The sequence below is a fragment of the Bombyx mandarina genome, chromosome 22 (assembly GCF_030267445.1).
Source record: "Bombyx mandarina strain Sakado chromosome 22, ASM3026744v2".
Taxonomy (NCBI): Eukaryota; Metazoa; Arthropoda; class Insecta; order Lepidoptera; family Bombycidae; genus Bombyx; species Bombyx mandarina.
In genome coordinates this window covers 18,132,642-18,148,910 of record NC_143228.1, presented here as the reverse complement: position 1 = coordinate 18,148,910, position 16,269 = coordinate 18,132,642, and the positions used below count along the sequence as shown (strand labels likewise).

The following is a 16,269-nucleotide window of genomic DNA, read 5'->3' as shown; positions in this document are numbered from 1 at the left end:
CGTTGTGGTATAATAATATATATGTATTTACGGGTGTTAAGTGAATACCAAGGTCCTACTAATCACACGCATACAGGAAGACATTTTTACTATTGTTCCGTCCCGTAATAGTTTGTTGTAAAATATATAAGTTTATATTATAATAATTATTTTTTATTATGAATCATTTCTTTTTTTTATTCTTTAAGTACGTAATGCGACACAATTTGGTTTATATGTATTATTTTTTATTTTTTTTCTTATACTGAGTCTACGACGTATTGTGTGTATCGGAATGCACAATTTCCGTGGGAAATGGTTCTTCGGCGCGACACTAGCGCCACCACCTGCCCGCTGCCCGCTGCCCGCTGGCCGCCTGTTAGCGCGCCAAAATAACAGAACCAGAGTTTGTCACGCGAAGCCGCTGTCGCCGCATCGGTACGCACATAAAATTTAAATAGTGTGTAAAGTTTCCCCTTTCATATAAAAAAATATTGGAAAATAGTAACAGCGACCTATGACTTTCTACAGTGAAGGATAGATGTACTGATTCTGCGGGCAATACTTATCCCTGACCAGGACCTTCGGACGTGGTTGCGGGACGATTCACGGTAAGTCGTCAGATCTAGGCCATATCCTAAACAACCATCAACATTAGCCTCGGAGTCTATTTCGCATGGTAAAGTACGCGTGCGTAGCCTACCTCGTTGACGGTGAGTAGTTCTCCAGGAGCGGGCCGGATGAAGCGCGGCACGCCATCGTTAGCGCTGACGTCACCGATGTAGACGGCAAGCGACGCGTCAGCCGCGTGTCCGCCGGCGTCCGTCGCGCCCACCAGCAGCCGGTACGGCGCCGTGCGGCCTCGCCCGGTCAGCGCGCCGCTTGTGTGAACCCACCCCGACCGCGGCTCGATGCTAAACAAGCCTGTGCACAGCACGATACATCCTCTGAGTTACTCCACTCCGCTCCACCCTAGTCCCGAACCCATCATCATTATTCAAATTATAACAAACAACCAGATAACTGAAAGGATGCAAATAGTTTTATTATGATAACCTGCAGCTTCCCCCTCGTCAAGGAATTCGTATCGGATCTCCCCCCCGAGCCCCTCGTCAGGGTCGGTGGCCGTCACGTTGATCACGCCCATTCCCACCGGCACGTTCTCGGGAACTACAGCTGCAATTAGCATTAAAATGGAAGAATAAAATTGTTATTTAAGTTACAATGTAAAAAAATGTGATAAAATAAAAATAAAAATGAATGAATGATGAGTAATGAATGAAGAATGAAGAATGAGCAAATATTTTTATTAATTTAATTATATATATTAAAAAACTAAACAGCTAACGTATTTTATGTGCTGTTCGGTACCTACACACCGATATTGTTTTGATTGTTTGTATTTTTTCGTCAATGGGAGGCAGGATCAAGCACTTGAGCTTACTGTTAAAGATTCGGAGCGGTTACAAGTTGTAAGGCTCAGTGGGTTAGAGTCGAGACAAATTACCGGTGTAGAGGGACTTGTCGAAGGCGGGCGCGTTGTCGTCCACGTCGAGCACGTCTATGAGCAGCAGCGCGGCGGCCGTGCGGCGGAGGGCGCCCCCGCGCGGCACGTCACTCGCCTCCACCAGCACGCGCAGCACCGACTGCCGCTCCCGGTCCAGATGCTTGTCTGCGCCTATCTGTACTCAACAATACAATGCTTCACTCATGTAATGTACAGAACCCACTAATAGGACACAACAGAAGATTCGTGAGGATGTACCTGTATCGCTCCTGTGACGTTGTTGATGGTGAACAGCTCTGAATTCTCTCCGCGCAGTGCATACCGTATATCCGAATATCCCTCAAGCTTGTCTTGTTCAGTGAGAACGGCGTCTGCGTCATTTGCTTTCACCGACACGATATGTTCCGGATGCTTCACAGATTCAAGAACGCTCACTCTGTAAACCTAAAAATGTATACTTTCAGGGTACAATAAGTTATGAATAACGCTACCCTCAGTGTGTCACGATCAATAAGGGCGCACAGTGTGCAGTCGGGTCGTGTCGCCAGTACGCCGGAGTGCTACCGTGACACTGTTCGAAGAAGTTGTCACGTGGGTTGTTTGTTACAAGAGAGGTTGCACACGGTGTAGATATCAACTAAAGAGGACTCCCGGAGCGAATTGCAGCAGAGTGCTATCACATACTAAGTATACAACCAACAGAAATGATGTACCTCTTTCTCGAATATCGGTAGATTGTCGTTAATGTTGATGACTTCAATTACTATCTTAGCTTCACTGTGCCGGGCGCCGTCACTACTCGTGGCCTTCACGGTCAGTGTTAGGTTTGGGCTGGTGAGTTCCTCGTAGTCTAGGTGCTTAGTCAGAACCACTTGCCCCGTTAGAGGGTCCACTTGAAGTAATTCCGTCTCTGAATTGATAACTTTGTAGTTGGACACCAGATGTCCCGAGACTGGGTCTTCAGCGGCGAGAACGAGCACGGTGCTCCCGATAGGTTGGTCTTCTTTAATTTTGTGATAAATCAAAGGTCGCGACGTAGTCCAACCAGGATTCGTAAACTGGGGGTTTTTATCAGCATAAGGCTGAATGTAGATCGTGTGATCGATGGTGGCAAACTGTTTGTCTTTATCTATTTCGGCGTTGACGTCAATCACCTTTACGGTTAGAATAACTATGCTGGCTTGGTTGTAGTCCAGAGTTCCGTTGACCCGGATCTCCCCGGTGTCCTCCTCGATGTGGAACAAGTTGGCGTAGTCATAGGGTGAGTTCGGCTGTAACTGGACACCAGCCTTAGAGAGCGCTCTTATCGGTTTCATAATACTGTACTTAAGTTTCGAACTGACATCAGTGTCGAACGCTACTATCTTAGCGACAACGTCACCGACTTTGGTCTTCTCAGAGATGTACGTGGAGGACTCCGTGAAATTGAACTTGGGCGGCTTATCGTTAACATCTTGTACGAGCACGAGCACCGTGGTGGTGGCGGTCTCCGGCAGGGGCGTGCCGCTGTCCACGGCCGACACCACGAGCTCGTAGCGCTCCGGACTCACGTCGCGGTCCAGGTTCGCGTCGCTCGATACGGTTATCAGTCCACTTCTAGAAATAAACGATTTAATGAATTATATTGTGTGTTAAACTGATTGGAATTCATTGAAGAGCTCACGCTCCCTTGTGTTAAGTCGGAGCTCTAACACGGTCAACATCACTCGTCGTTAGATTTGAGGTTCAAGTCTCAAGTATATTAAAATTACTGTTGTTATGCTGAGCGCAGCGGACAAATGTTGACTCCTAGCTCATCTGGCTGTTGACTACGCGTAATTTAGTTCCATCATCTATCAAAAATTTGAACGCGGTGTATTTGCTTTCGTTTGTTTGAAAAAAAAATGAGACTTTCCAACGCAATATTGATACATTAGAAAAGACAATTTTCAGAAACTTGAAAAAATATTTCTACAAGGAAATGGAATTTTTGACTTGACATGGATTTGAGAAATCAGTTAAACACGGGCTACTGGTGGTTTACATAGAAACCCAACTTCAATAAATAACCGAGTAATGTGGAGTGCGTCCGCCGCGCCCCTACCACTTGATTTTGAGTTAGCGAACCGTTCTCGTCGATACTCTTCATTATTTTTGGTCCCTCGGTTACGGCCTGGAGAGCTACTCTAATTATTATTTTTTCGCAATTATGCATCCGACATACTGATTAGTGGTTCATACAATACAACACCTCCCTTCATCTTCTACCTCCACACTTAAGAGAGGTACGACGTGACATCATTAAAGTTCCGGGTTTTTCAAGCATCTCAAATAGAAAAATTGATCTTACCTAGAAAACTTAAAACGAATCCGAGCTTACTTTTCATGAATAACGAAGTTGTCTTTGGAGCCGGACACGATGGAGTACACGAGCAGCGCGTCGAGCCCGTCCGGGTCGCTGGCAGTCACCTTGGTCACGGTGTCACCCGGCTTTGCATTTTCTTTAATAGTTGCTTTGTAGTTCATAGGATTCAGATCAAACGAGTATTCATTAGTATTATCTAGAGTCTGATTGTTCCCGGTGTGTTTGTACAGATGATAGTTCCCTTTGAACGTAGGCCGTTGATTTCCCGGGACTCCGACTCTAATATAGACTCGAGTGTCGTTATGAAGGGCTGGTATGCCTGAAACATTGTGATTCAACATCATTAGATCTTATAAATATGTGGTGTCTTATTGGACTTTGTATGGCATCTAACTTAAAAGGCCCACCGTAATCAGTTGCTCGAATAATAAGTTCATATTGTCCCCTCGGAGTGTCCATGCTATCTAACTTATCCACAATGCTGAGCTCTCCGGTGTCTTCATCTATTTCGAACGCCCTGCCTTTATTGTTAATGCTGTTATCAGATTCTATTAAATATTTAATGCGACCATTTCCTTGAGTCGGCCCATCGACGTCTATAGCCTGAAAATAAATTTGTGAGAAACTTCATCACGATGACACAACTAATAAAAAAGTGATACTTAAAAAACTTACTCGCAGAACGAGCTGTGGCTCGAAGCTGGTGGCGCCGTCTCTGATGGTCCTGGTGTACTCGGTTGCCTCAAATATAGGAGCATTGTCGTTGACATCTAACACATCGATGAAGATACTAGTGGATGAGCTTTTACCTCCGCCATCTTTAGCGAAAAGTGTTAGACTGTAACTCTTTTGTTTCTCATAGTCCAACTCTTCTGGACATACAATCCACCTCTTTGCTTATCAGTACTGAATAGATTGGATCCGAAGCCAGTCAAAGTATACTCAAGTTCTCCGAATATACCGAAATCTTTGTCTGTCGCTGCAACGTCTCCTACCTTTGACCCAATGGTAGTATTTTCTAAAGTATCGAATTTATAAGTTGCCCGTTTGAAAACCGGAGCGTTATCATTGACATCTAAAAGTTTAATATTGACTCTAGCCGCCGAGAGCTCCACGTCGTTCAGTGAACTCACTATGTCGAAACTGAACAACCTGCCTTCATCACTGTCTACGTCGTAGTCTAAGCGGGAAGAATCTGTTACTTTGATGGTGATTGGCGTTCGTCCTTCGCCGTGTTCCGTAGTCACGGCGAATACATCTCTCGAATTAAGCACGTCCCGCAACTTCAAGTCGTATTTACTGTTTTGTCCGATATCATCATCTTCAACGTAAATAGATAGTCCTGGTATGGGGCTGCCGTTTTCTATGTTTTCAGGTATTGAAATATCGAAGACATCTTTATTGAATCTCGGAGCGTGATCATCGACGTCCGTCACTATGATGGTGATCGAAGTCACCGTGTAGTCCGAGGGCACTTCGTTGTTTATTAGTTCGGTAGCCTGAGAAATCAATTAACGTTATTTTGTATTTATATCACTGTATTGTTACGTCGGTAAGAGTAACGCCATTGTAGACTTGTCGTGTTGATTATAAAAGCGTAGTAGAGATTAAATGAAGACAATTAGTAATCGGTTCTACTCGAAGCGAAACAGCGAAGGGATCATCTGAAGCGAAGGCGGTTTTAAATAGAGATTTAATTTGTACTTCGGTGAGAGCTATATTTATTCAGAGGCCCAGCGCGTAACAGTATTTATGCTATAGAAAAAAACAAAAAAAAAACCCACCTTTATGAAGAAAGTATAGACTCCTCCGTTTTGTAAAACAGTTTCACTTTCTCTGTCGATTGGATTATCAGAAGTGACTAGTACACCGCGCCCTAGTGGCTTCTCGGGGACCAACTTGAAGTACCCTTCCGTATCACCCTCAATAGTTAAAAGAACTGCTCTCGGGTTGGCTGTGTCACCGTCTTTTGCTATTATTTCTAGTATACTGGTGTTCTATAAATAAATAAAGAAAGTCGTGTTTTTTTTTTTTTTTTTATTATTGAAGGATTACTGTTGGCCCGGAGGCCTTTCCAGTTTCACCAGGACAGGAGCAAAGGCTCAGCCAGGAGGGGTGGGATTTGCTAACAGCTACCCGAGCGCCTCCGAAGGAGACCTAACAGCTCAAGAGCAGCTGCTTCGCGAATGAATCTACTACCGGATCGGAATCGCGACCCGCTGAGAAGATCCGGCGAGAAACTCAGCGAGCTGATTCATGGGTTAGGTTACACGACGAACTCTTTGTCAAGTTCGACGAGTACGGTTACCGGGGTCCCTAAGCCTGCTCCTAGTGTTAGAGCTGAAGGCGTCTAATGCAAAGGTTATTGGATCTGATGGATCCGTAAGGACGTGTCTAGGGCGTCGACGGTGACTGGCTCCTGCATGATCAGGATTCGGGGAGTAGTCAGCGGCGGCAACGATAAGGCGATTATCATGACGCATAGCCTTATCGAAGTACCGTTCCGACGCTGACTTCATGTATTTCCGGATAGATTCGAGGCCCAGGTCGTCGCGTAGGTCAACGTTCCTCACGAACCACGGAGGTCCGACGGCTAACCTGCAAAAGTGGGATTGTAGAGATGGAGGGTGTCTATGTGTGTGCGGGCCGCGTGAGCGAACACCACACTCGCGTAAGTCATGACGGGCCTTATGCAAGTTTTGTAAAGTGTCACCTTGTTCCGAAGGGACATTTTACTCCGCTTACAGATCATGGGGTAAAGTCTACCGAGAATAAACGCGGCACGGTCACGGACTGATTTTATATGCGGGCGGAATGTCATCGATGCATCCAGGGTAACGCCCAGGTACTTGACCTTCCTGGCCCAGGGTATGGGTTGTCTAAAGAGAGTAATCGGGGGTGTGAGATTCCTCCTCCTAATCCGGGAGGAAATCCGTGTGGCGCTTCCCCTCTGAAATAGCACCGCAGTACTTTTCGCTGGGTTGATGTCTATGCGCTATTTTCGGAACCACTATCCTAGGGCTAGGGCTGCGCTCTGAAGCTTCTTCGCGATTAGGGACTTGTTTCTACTGGAATAGTAAACAGTCGTGTCGTCGGCGAATAAAGCTAAATGGGTCGGCGGCGACCGGGGAATATCGTTAACGAATAAGCTAAATAGGAGGGGTGAGAGAACAGAGCCTTGCGGGACTCCAGCTGTGAGAGGTCGTGGGGAGGAGCGGGTTCCTTCGACTCGATATCAAAAAGAGCGGTTCGACAAGAAGTCCGTATGATGAGCACGAGACTATCCGGCACGCCCATGTTGAATAGTTTGAAAATCAAACCGTTGTGCCAGACTTTGTCGAACGCTTTTGCGACGTCGAAGAAGAGAGCTCCCGTGTATAACGGTTTTGGTCGATTAAGCCCCACAAGAATGTGCTCCGTGAGGCGGTGCACCTGTTGAACGCATGAGTGATTTGTACGGAATCCGAATTGTTCATCGATGAGAATGCCCTTGGTTGAGACGAAGTCTCTGAGGCGTTTGTAGAGCAGACGCTCATACAGTTTGCCTAGAGACATGAGGAGGCTAATCGGGCGGTAGCTCGTCGGATGATTTTTTGGTTTACCGGGTTTATGTATGCCGATAACGTCCGCTTCTTTCCACACCGCGGGAAAGATACAGTTCGCCATAGTGGCATTGAAAATAGATGCCAACATCACGATGAGTTGGACGAGTAGAAGTTTAATAACGCGGTTGGATATACTGTCGGAACCGGGAGCCTTGCGAGGACGTAGGTCTTTGATCAAGTCTTTAACTTCCATCGGGGGAAAGTCGTGTTGTTGACGCGTGTCCTCTATGGAGCACACTCAGTAGCAGAGCGTAGTGTGATCCTCGTGAGCAAGTACCACCATCTTGTCGTATTTTAATGCAAGACGAAGTTCGCGAAGTTCTAGTTCAAGGCATGCGAAAGGCGCTATCCGACACGTGAAGACTGTGACTTCATGTTTCAAGGTAGGTAGCGGTATTCACGTTGTCTTGTCTATACGGTCGTTTATTTATAATAGTGAACGAGAGAGTAAATATAAAGCTGGAAACTAGCGCAAACGATATGTGATGATATGACTTCAAGCCAACGTAATCTAAAACAATATTATAATCATACGTACGAACTGTCACCTTTCCCGAATAGCATCATCAGTTATGATCCTTTATTAGAGAACAATCCCCTCCCTATCCAGTCAGTCCTATTCCTAATTCCACACGGCACGGTTGCCGTCATTAATCGTCGTGAAATCTTTATATATTCATTTTGTCAATAAAATCTTTTTTAAAAAGATATTTTTTCAATTCCGTACAACAGAACGTAATTTCTAATGGACATTACGGCGTCAATACATTTGGCGTGTTAGATTTTGTTCGTTCGTGCTTGCACGTAAAATGGTTGGCACATCATTTGCTCTGATCGCACCACGACATAGTCGCAAGATTGTCAATTGTGAATTGTCAAAGAAGTCAAAAGCTGGCGGGCTTGTGGAGTAGAGAGTAGCACAATTACTGTGGGCGTGTTCTCTGGCACGGTGGCGGAGTAGGGCGCGTTGAGGAAGACGGGCGGCTGGTCCTGCTCGTCCCGCACGGCGACGGCGACGCTGGCGGCGGCGCGCAGCGGGGACTCGGACGCGTCGGCGGCCTGCAGCGTCACCACGTACGCCGACCTGCGCTCGTAGTCCAGCGCGGCGTCCACGAACAGCCGCACCTCGTACTCGCTCGACGATAACTGCGCGACGTTGCTAATTAGAACCGGCCCGCTTACAGCTTTGCTTGACTATTGGCATCATCAACTATTATCCTGAATTAATTGTACGGTCACTGACAGTGTCACGGCATTTTTAATCCGGTCGTTCAGGAAACAGACCGGTCATTGGTAACTGGTAAAAGCGCAATTCTGTCTGCAGTGTGTGTTTTGGAATGTAACAATATACATATCATTGTTGGTTCCCGTGCAGGAGTTGTTTTCCCACATTCAACCATAATGATAAGTTTATTTCCGTGAACATGCAGCAGCTCACCACGACAGTCTCGACCCTGAAGGTGGCGCACGCCTCAGCGTCGCTGCCCTTCTCCCTGGTGGAACACGTCACCAGGAGATTTGCGTTTAGTCCGGCGTCTCGGTCTGTTACTAGTATTTTTGGATTTATCTGAAAATAATTTAATCATTTGTAATTTGTAAAAAAAAGCAGGTATATTAACATCGAGATTAGATTATATTATCATAATATCTCGATGTATATTAATTATAAATATTCAATAAGTGATTCTAGACGGAATGACATAATACAATCCCAATAAAACTTATAATACAGGTCAGTCAGGTATAATTTGGTAGGCAGCGGCCTGGCTCTGCCCCTGGCATTGCTGAGGTCCATAGGCGACGGTAACCACTCACCGTCAGGTGGGCTGTATGAACGTCTGCCTACAAGGGCAATAAAAAAAAAGTCGAAAAGCTGTTTTCTATTTTGGCGCGCAGTTTGAGTTCCATCTGTTATTCAGATTAAATTTAGTTCTATTTGTAGTTATATTATGTTTATTGTGCATTGCTAATTTTATACTGGGCAAAAACATTGAACAAAAAGTTTGTCTTAAATTTTCCATCGCCAATGGAATTTCGTGTTTGGACTCACCGACAATGTTACAGAAAGCTTACGGTGAATGGACTTTATCAAACATTCGTACTGATGAGCTGTACAAAGTGCTCAAAAGCGGTCATGATGTGATGAAAGATTGTCTTCCGCACCTCACCACCCGTCTCAAGACATGAGGTCTATGTCTCAATTGCATACTATGTATAATGACTGTCCTGCTTTTTTAAATTGGACAGCATTACTGCTTAGTGGCAGAACTAGGCCGGATGGTGGTACCTCCCAGTACGGGCTCTCAAGACACCTGACTCCGTGTTGCCGTCACAACAGTAACGCGGCGGGGTGGGTCTATGACATCCAGAAGATCCCATATGATTCGTGACTGGTGATGGAGCAGACCTGGAGCTCTGCCCCCACCGGGGCCGCCTCGCTGATGTTCACTATGTAGGGCCGGTTGAGGAAGACGGGCGGGTTATCGTTGACGTCGGTGACCGGGATCACGCGCCGCAGAGACACGGTGTTCGGCTCCGATGACTCCCTGGCCTCGTCTGATCACGCACAACAACACAACAGATTAAACTAAGTAAGAGAAATACATGTAAGTCTGTACAACACCGCTGTAGATGTTCAAGGTAAATGTGTCTTTCTTTTTCTATTTTCTGATCTACTTTGAGACTGGAAACATGGGGTGGCTTCGACAGAGAAATAGTCGAAAAGACGGTATATTGTGCCTCATTATTAAAAGTAAAGTCAAAGCGCTTTTTTTCTGGTAAGCCTTCGCAGGCCTTTTCCACTGGTGGTAGGACCTATTGTGAGTCCGCACGGGTAAGTACCACCGCCCTGCCTATTTCTGCCGTGAAGCAGTAATGCGTTTTGGTTTGAAGGGTGGGGTAGCCGTTGTAACTATACTGAGACCTTAGAACTTATATCTCAAGGTGGGTGGCGCATTTACGTTGTAGATGTCTATGGGCTCCAGTAACCACTTAACACCAGGTGGGCTGTGAGCTCGTCCACCCATCTAAGCAATAAAAAAATAATAAAAAAAGGCACTTACAAATCGTCGCAACCTTATCACCGATTAGCAAATCATTTTCACCGTGGAGAAGAATGTCAAGAAACTCAGGGCTTTCTTTTTTTATAATATGCTTATGTACCATCAGTACATAAAAAAAGAATTCTATAAAATAAACATGATTAGGACTAGAACAGAGGCCTACAGGTGCATTTCTTAGCACTGACCAACCATCTTTTTTTATGATTGAAAGAGTACTGGTGGCCTGGAAGGCTTTCCAGAGCAGGTGGGTGAGCAAGGGCTCATCCAGGAAGACCAACCATCTTTTCAGTGTTGCTGATGCGTGGGGAGAGCCCCGCGTCTTGAGACAACATCCGCGCCTGATTGTTAAGCCTTTGCCGTTGAGGTACTTTTAGTTATTATTTTAATAATTTTAAAGCGGAGATTCAAAATAGCCCCTAGGATTTTGTTATAGTAAATTATGCACTAGTCAAGGAACGAGCTAATTACTTTCTGCAGGCCTTTCTATAAGAGCTAAACAAGTTTACTTTTATTTCTAGTGTTCTTCGAAGGTATGTCACTGTAATCATATAAGTAATATGTATAAGGTAAAATTCTGAAAGACGTACATGATACTAGTAAAAATATAATATTTTGTGGTGCAACTGTGGGCGTGCCGATATCTTTATTCATCCGGCGTAGTGAATCTCGATTTTTACATTATACGTTACTCGCATAGTCCTCTTTTGCAAGATAAACAAAAGAAAAAATGCTGTGGAAATAACCAAATTAGACAAGTCCTGAAATTCTCACGGCAACACGATCAATATCATTTAAATATAGAAGCTGGATGCTCCCTTCGCGACTTCTTACTGAATACATACTCTAAGCATATAGAAAATAAGAAATGTGCACATAGTGCAATAACGGCACTGACCAGTGATGCTGATGATGACCTCGAGCTGGTCCAGCTCCTCACGGTCGAGGCTCCGCACGAGGGTCACCACGCCACTCAGTGCGTCCACCGACAAGTGTTGCCCAGATATCGAGTACCGTAGTTGATCGTTCTCCGGATCGATGCCTGCGGTTGCACACACTTGTTAACAAAGCTTTTTCTCTTAAAGCAATAATTATGTATGCCAACAAATACCTTAATTCATGCAGCTATAGTACACCTACTCTTTAGCATACCTATCCGCTTTCATAGTCACTATAACATGAATACCCCATTCACAGACATGAGGTTGATGTCTCCAGTAATGCCCTGTTTTCACAGAGTAGCGCCGGCTTCTCGTCGTGAAGACAGGACCGTACCTGTCGCTGCCAACCAGTCACCGTCCTTGCCGAATCCGTAGCTTGCGACGAAGGGCCCGACGAGTAAACTAACCCATAGACACCCTCCACTGAGTTTCTCGCCGGATCTTCTCAGTAGGTCACGTTTCCGATCCGGTGGTAGATTCTGCGAGACACTGCTCTTGCTAGGGCCAGTGCTAGCAACACTCCCGGGCCTACGACGATTGACAGCAACGAGTCGATGTCAGGCGATGCTCGACATCTACAAGATGGCGGCGGAGCGGAAGAGGGAGAGCCCTTCTTCCCTCTCGACAGCATGCCGTCCGACCCCTAAGAGGTAGTTTCTTCTCTGTGATGGTCAGGGGTAACTTGAGGGGGTTCAGGCTGTGCGGAGCGCTGCCGCATCACGGAAACCAGCATCGTTGGTCGTCGACGATCGCCTCCCTCACTGGGGGTAGCTCCTTACTCTGCACGAATTATAGCCCCGCGTGGAGATCAGACGTGAGGGGAAAGATTTCTAAGGGATTCATTTGGTAGGTAAAACCCAAAAGAGATCTTTGGGCCCGCGGTCTGCTCCGAACATCTGTAGACGTCAAAATACACATACCCCGAAAATCCTCTAAGCGTAGAAGCCACGCGTGAGGTTCGGCCCCTTGTCGGAAAAAAATCAGAAAAGGGTTAATTAAATATTGGTTACCTTTGAGTTGATAAACGGGAGTCCCGACCGGCGTGTCCTCTGCGAGCGTGAAGTGAGACATGTCCCCGACTTGCGGCACGAAGTGAGGCGCGCGGTTCACGTGCTGTGCCGTGACGTGATGCAGTACGGCAAGCAGCAGCAGGGGTACGGGCCAGCTGTCCGCCCCTCGCCGCGGCAGGATCTCTGCCATTTCCTCTGAAAACATACGACTACATTTGTACAATATTACTGTTAGCTTTACATATTAACACCGTGAGGTGATTCTACATGGCTGATGTGCCGGAAATATTCCCGCGTATCCTGTTAAAATAAAATAAAAATCGTATGCAGCTTCCTGTGTATGTAAAATAGTTGTCATCAAATATACAATATAAACGCATATAATGGTCGATAAACGCATTTGCCAAAGCACTAAAGGAATGTAATTTTAACAAAGGTAATTGTATTCATTTTTATTAAATGTTACATACAATCTAAATATAGTTAATAATGTCAACCAAATAGTGCACGGGCCATCATCTACTGCCAGCCAGGTAGGTACATAGATAATACACAATGACATACAGCCAGGTACGAGTACGAGTGTATGGTCGCAAACCGCCACTATTGGCAATAATTAACATGATTAATAGTTTAGTTTATTCTATGTTATTATTTATTTATTACTAGTAATATGAAGCTGTTATTCTGCCATAATTAATATTTAGTACACACTGTTTGGATGTGAAATTGTTCAGAAGATGTTTAATGTTTAATTTATTGTTTAAAAACATAAATGATTGTCAAAATACTCAAATAATAATAAAGCATATTATATATTAATAATAAATTATGTTATAATTAACATTAATACTTTGACTAAGTATTGCAATTGCTTATGCAAATCATGTTGTTGACGCCATCTATTATTTGGCTTTAATTTTACTGCCCTATAAAGTTAAGCGCTTTGAGAATCTTTCAAAAAATTTCTAAAACGATTTAAATTCCGCGTTCCGATACTCCTGCACTGCAGTAAGAGCGCTGGCTGTCCGGGCGGCCACAGAAATGACACTCATCCTGTCGCGTGTCGTGTCCGGGCGTCCGGGGCAAGCAGACATTACATTACGACTAATAAGTACTAATACGTACAATTACTGTGGTTTGACTGTAAATTGTAGTGTCACAGCGCTGTGATGCGCTGGGCTCACCGAGACCAGTCACAGTTGGAATATCGGGCACACGTAGCTCTTAGCAGGCCAACTCACAACCTTTTCACTGCAGAGGTATCACAAGATACCGAACGACATCATATGGTGATTAATCGAAATCGAAGTCTCATTGAATTGGGATAACTGATGTCGTCCTACTCTTTAGTACTGCTGATGTCCATGGACGACGGTACCCGCTCACCATCAGGTTGGCCGAATAATCGACTTGTAGGCACAAAAGAAATAAAAGAAAAAGAAACAACAATACAACAACAACAATATGGCGACAAGTTTAAAGTGCAACGCTATCCTGTACACGGTGGTGGTGTGTTTAACACTTGTCAACTTTCGTTCGAGTTGAATGTTTCTGTGACCATTAGTACAGTTTGCTCCATGATGACGTCACACGGAAATTGTTTTACGACCCCGCTCTCTCGAGCCGCGCAAGAACAGTGTTATTGTTTGCCGGGACAGTTAGGAGGTCAGCGTCTTGAAGAACAGCGCTATTCACTGCTGACGTTCGAGGCGTTGACTGGTATTCATAGTATGTACCTACTTACTTATCGGTCTCGGTACAAATTGTGAAGACGAAACCTCAAGTCAAACACTACACTACTTGTAAAGTGTGATCTATGCATTCGGCATTGAGTCAGTGAGCCGCACGGGACGAGCCGTGACAAATGTGATAATTGAACTCACCCCACACCCACCACACCTGCCACACCTGCCACACCTGCAGATACAACTCACAAATTACATTATTTTGTGAATATTGAGTTATGCAAGTGCTTTTATACATCTGCTGAGCTTTAACTGAGAATGTAAAGCTAAAGATAAGTTATGTAGAGCTCCCTTCTATACCTACTCGTGTAGCTATCATAATTGATGTGAATAAATACATCATTCCATCGTGATTATTGTGAGCCAGTGAGCTTATGAGTTTCTATATTTAGACTTGGTCGCTCATGATCATGTGGGTTCATCATTTTGCCATGTGAAACTTTCAAACGATATTATTTCAGAAATAGTTTTATTTTTGTGCACAAAATGTGACGCATCATGAATAACGTACAAAGGTCCAGCGGGATGAAAAATCGACTGATCCGAATAAAATCTATGAAGACTAAATCGCACTAGAGAGACTGTGTAGTAGACACGCAAGGGTCCACGATGGAGGACGCGGCTGCCGTCTGCCTCTGCTCGTGCGGCAGCAGGCATGGCCATGGACGTGTCATTATCATTCACTTCAATGACGAAACAAATGGGAACCATACTCGAGGCTCGTGGGAATCAGTCAGGTTGTGGACAATGAACCGACGCCGTCGTGCCCTAGTTGTAGAGTTCGCCGGAGACTATATGAATTGCTAACTAGTTCAGAACAGAACCCGGAACTGAAGACAAACTACAAGAACGCAACTATAACAATTTATCGCTTATGTAACCAAAATGTGCGTATTACTATGCCCGCGCTGACTCACTTAATGACTGGCATTTTTATTATAATTGTTAGAACAATAGTCATCGGCCGGGGACTAACATAGTAAAGCATATTGTGTGTCACACATATTAGTACAATGTCCAGTCTCTTCTCTCGTGCAGTGTCGTGCTCGAACGTTGCAGGCAAGCACAGCACAGTCTCGCAGTGTGACTGTGTGACCTTGATGCCCCGTGCGCGTGCCAACATGCATCTTGTGGTCCGTACTCCGCACGACAATACGTCGTGACGCCTCCATCTCACTGTCAACTTACAGTTATCAAAACCAGCTACATACCTTATGTATTACTTACATTCCTCGATGTACACTCGCGCACAGAGCACGCACCGCTGACACGGTTCTCACTCGAATGTTATACGTCCCACTCAACCTTTTACATATACTTTATTTCTATTTATTATTATTTTTGCAAATTTAATTAACGCTTAATAAACAAACATGACGTTAGAGGTATCACTCCGCCAACTTTGAAATGAAGAAACTGTCAAAAACTTGCAGCACCGGTATGCTGTGTTGGATTCGTACGACTTATTTCTGTCTCGCTTCAACACTCACAGAAACGCCGCGTCAGAGCGAGGCTGTAGATCGGTGATAGGTCTGTCTGCTAACAACTGCAGATAGAGTCTTTTTGCAGGTAAAAGTAACGGGTTTTCTTTAAACGCGTGAGATGAGACGACACGCGTAAGGTGAATGGTGTTAGAAAAAGAGGTCCAATGTTCGCGCTCATAACAGAGCAGCGGCGGGTCGGAAGGTTGTTGTTGTGAAATTGTAGCGAACAGCGAGGCGGGGGCAGACCTCACGTCGGGTCTCGCGCGTATCCACCGGCATCACACGCACCGCGCGCTGAAGTAGGTCGACACGTCAGACGCCTCGTGCTGACGAGCGGCGCCGGGCGGCAGGCGACCTGGCGGCCCTCAGACAACTATTACTGGCCGATGATGGTGACGCAGTCCGCGGCGGAACTATCGATCGGACTTCATTTCTATTAACTGTCTATACTATTAAATTAAAAATGTAAAAGCTATCTTTTATTTCTTTCCCTCGGGAAACTACACTGACACTTTTCCTTGAGCGCGTCGCCCGTCGAAGTCGCGACCAGCAGCTAGTAGTATATAACCAATCTCCCAAGCTAGGATTTTCT

The 16,269-nt window shown here is 45.2% G+C and overlaps 1 protein-coding gene across 1 annotated transcript in view; it reads right to left on the bottom strand.

Moving 5' to 3' along the window:
* Cad74A (cadherin 74A) overlaps positions 1-15,672 on the bottom strand; it is a 30,017-nt gene extending 14,345 nt beyond the window's left edge. The window contains 16 exon segments of the mRNA XM_089737118.1: positions 683-903; positions 1,036-1,155; positions 1,487-1,661; positions 1,745-1,930; positions 2,200-3,082; positions 3,846-4,149; positions 4,238-4,433; positions 4,506-4,699; positions 4,702-5,329; positions 5,615-5,827; positions 8,363-8,581; positions 8,874-9,002; positions 9,843-9,991; positions 11,393-11,536; positions 12,446-12,640; positions 15,405-15,672. Coding sequence (XP_089593244.1) covers positions 683-903; positions 1,036-1,155; positions 1,487-1,661; positions 1,745-1,930; positions 2,200-3,082; positions 3,846-4,149; positions 4,238-4,433; positions 4,506-4,699; positions 4,702-5,329; positions 5,615-5,827; positions 8,363-8,581; positions 8,874-9,002; positions 9,843-9,991; positions 11,393-11,536; positions 12,446-12,635 — 3,951 coding nt within the window. The 5' untranslated portion in view covers positions 12,636-12,640; positions 15,405-15,672.
* Between the last annotated feature and the right edge of the window lie 597 nt (positions 15,673-16,269).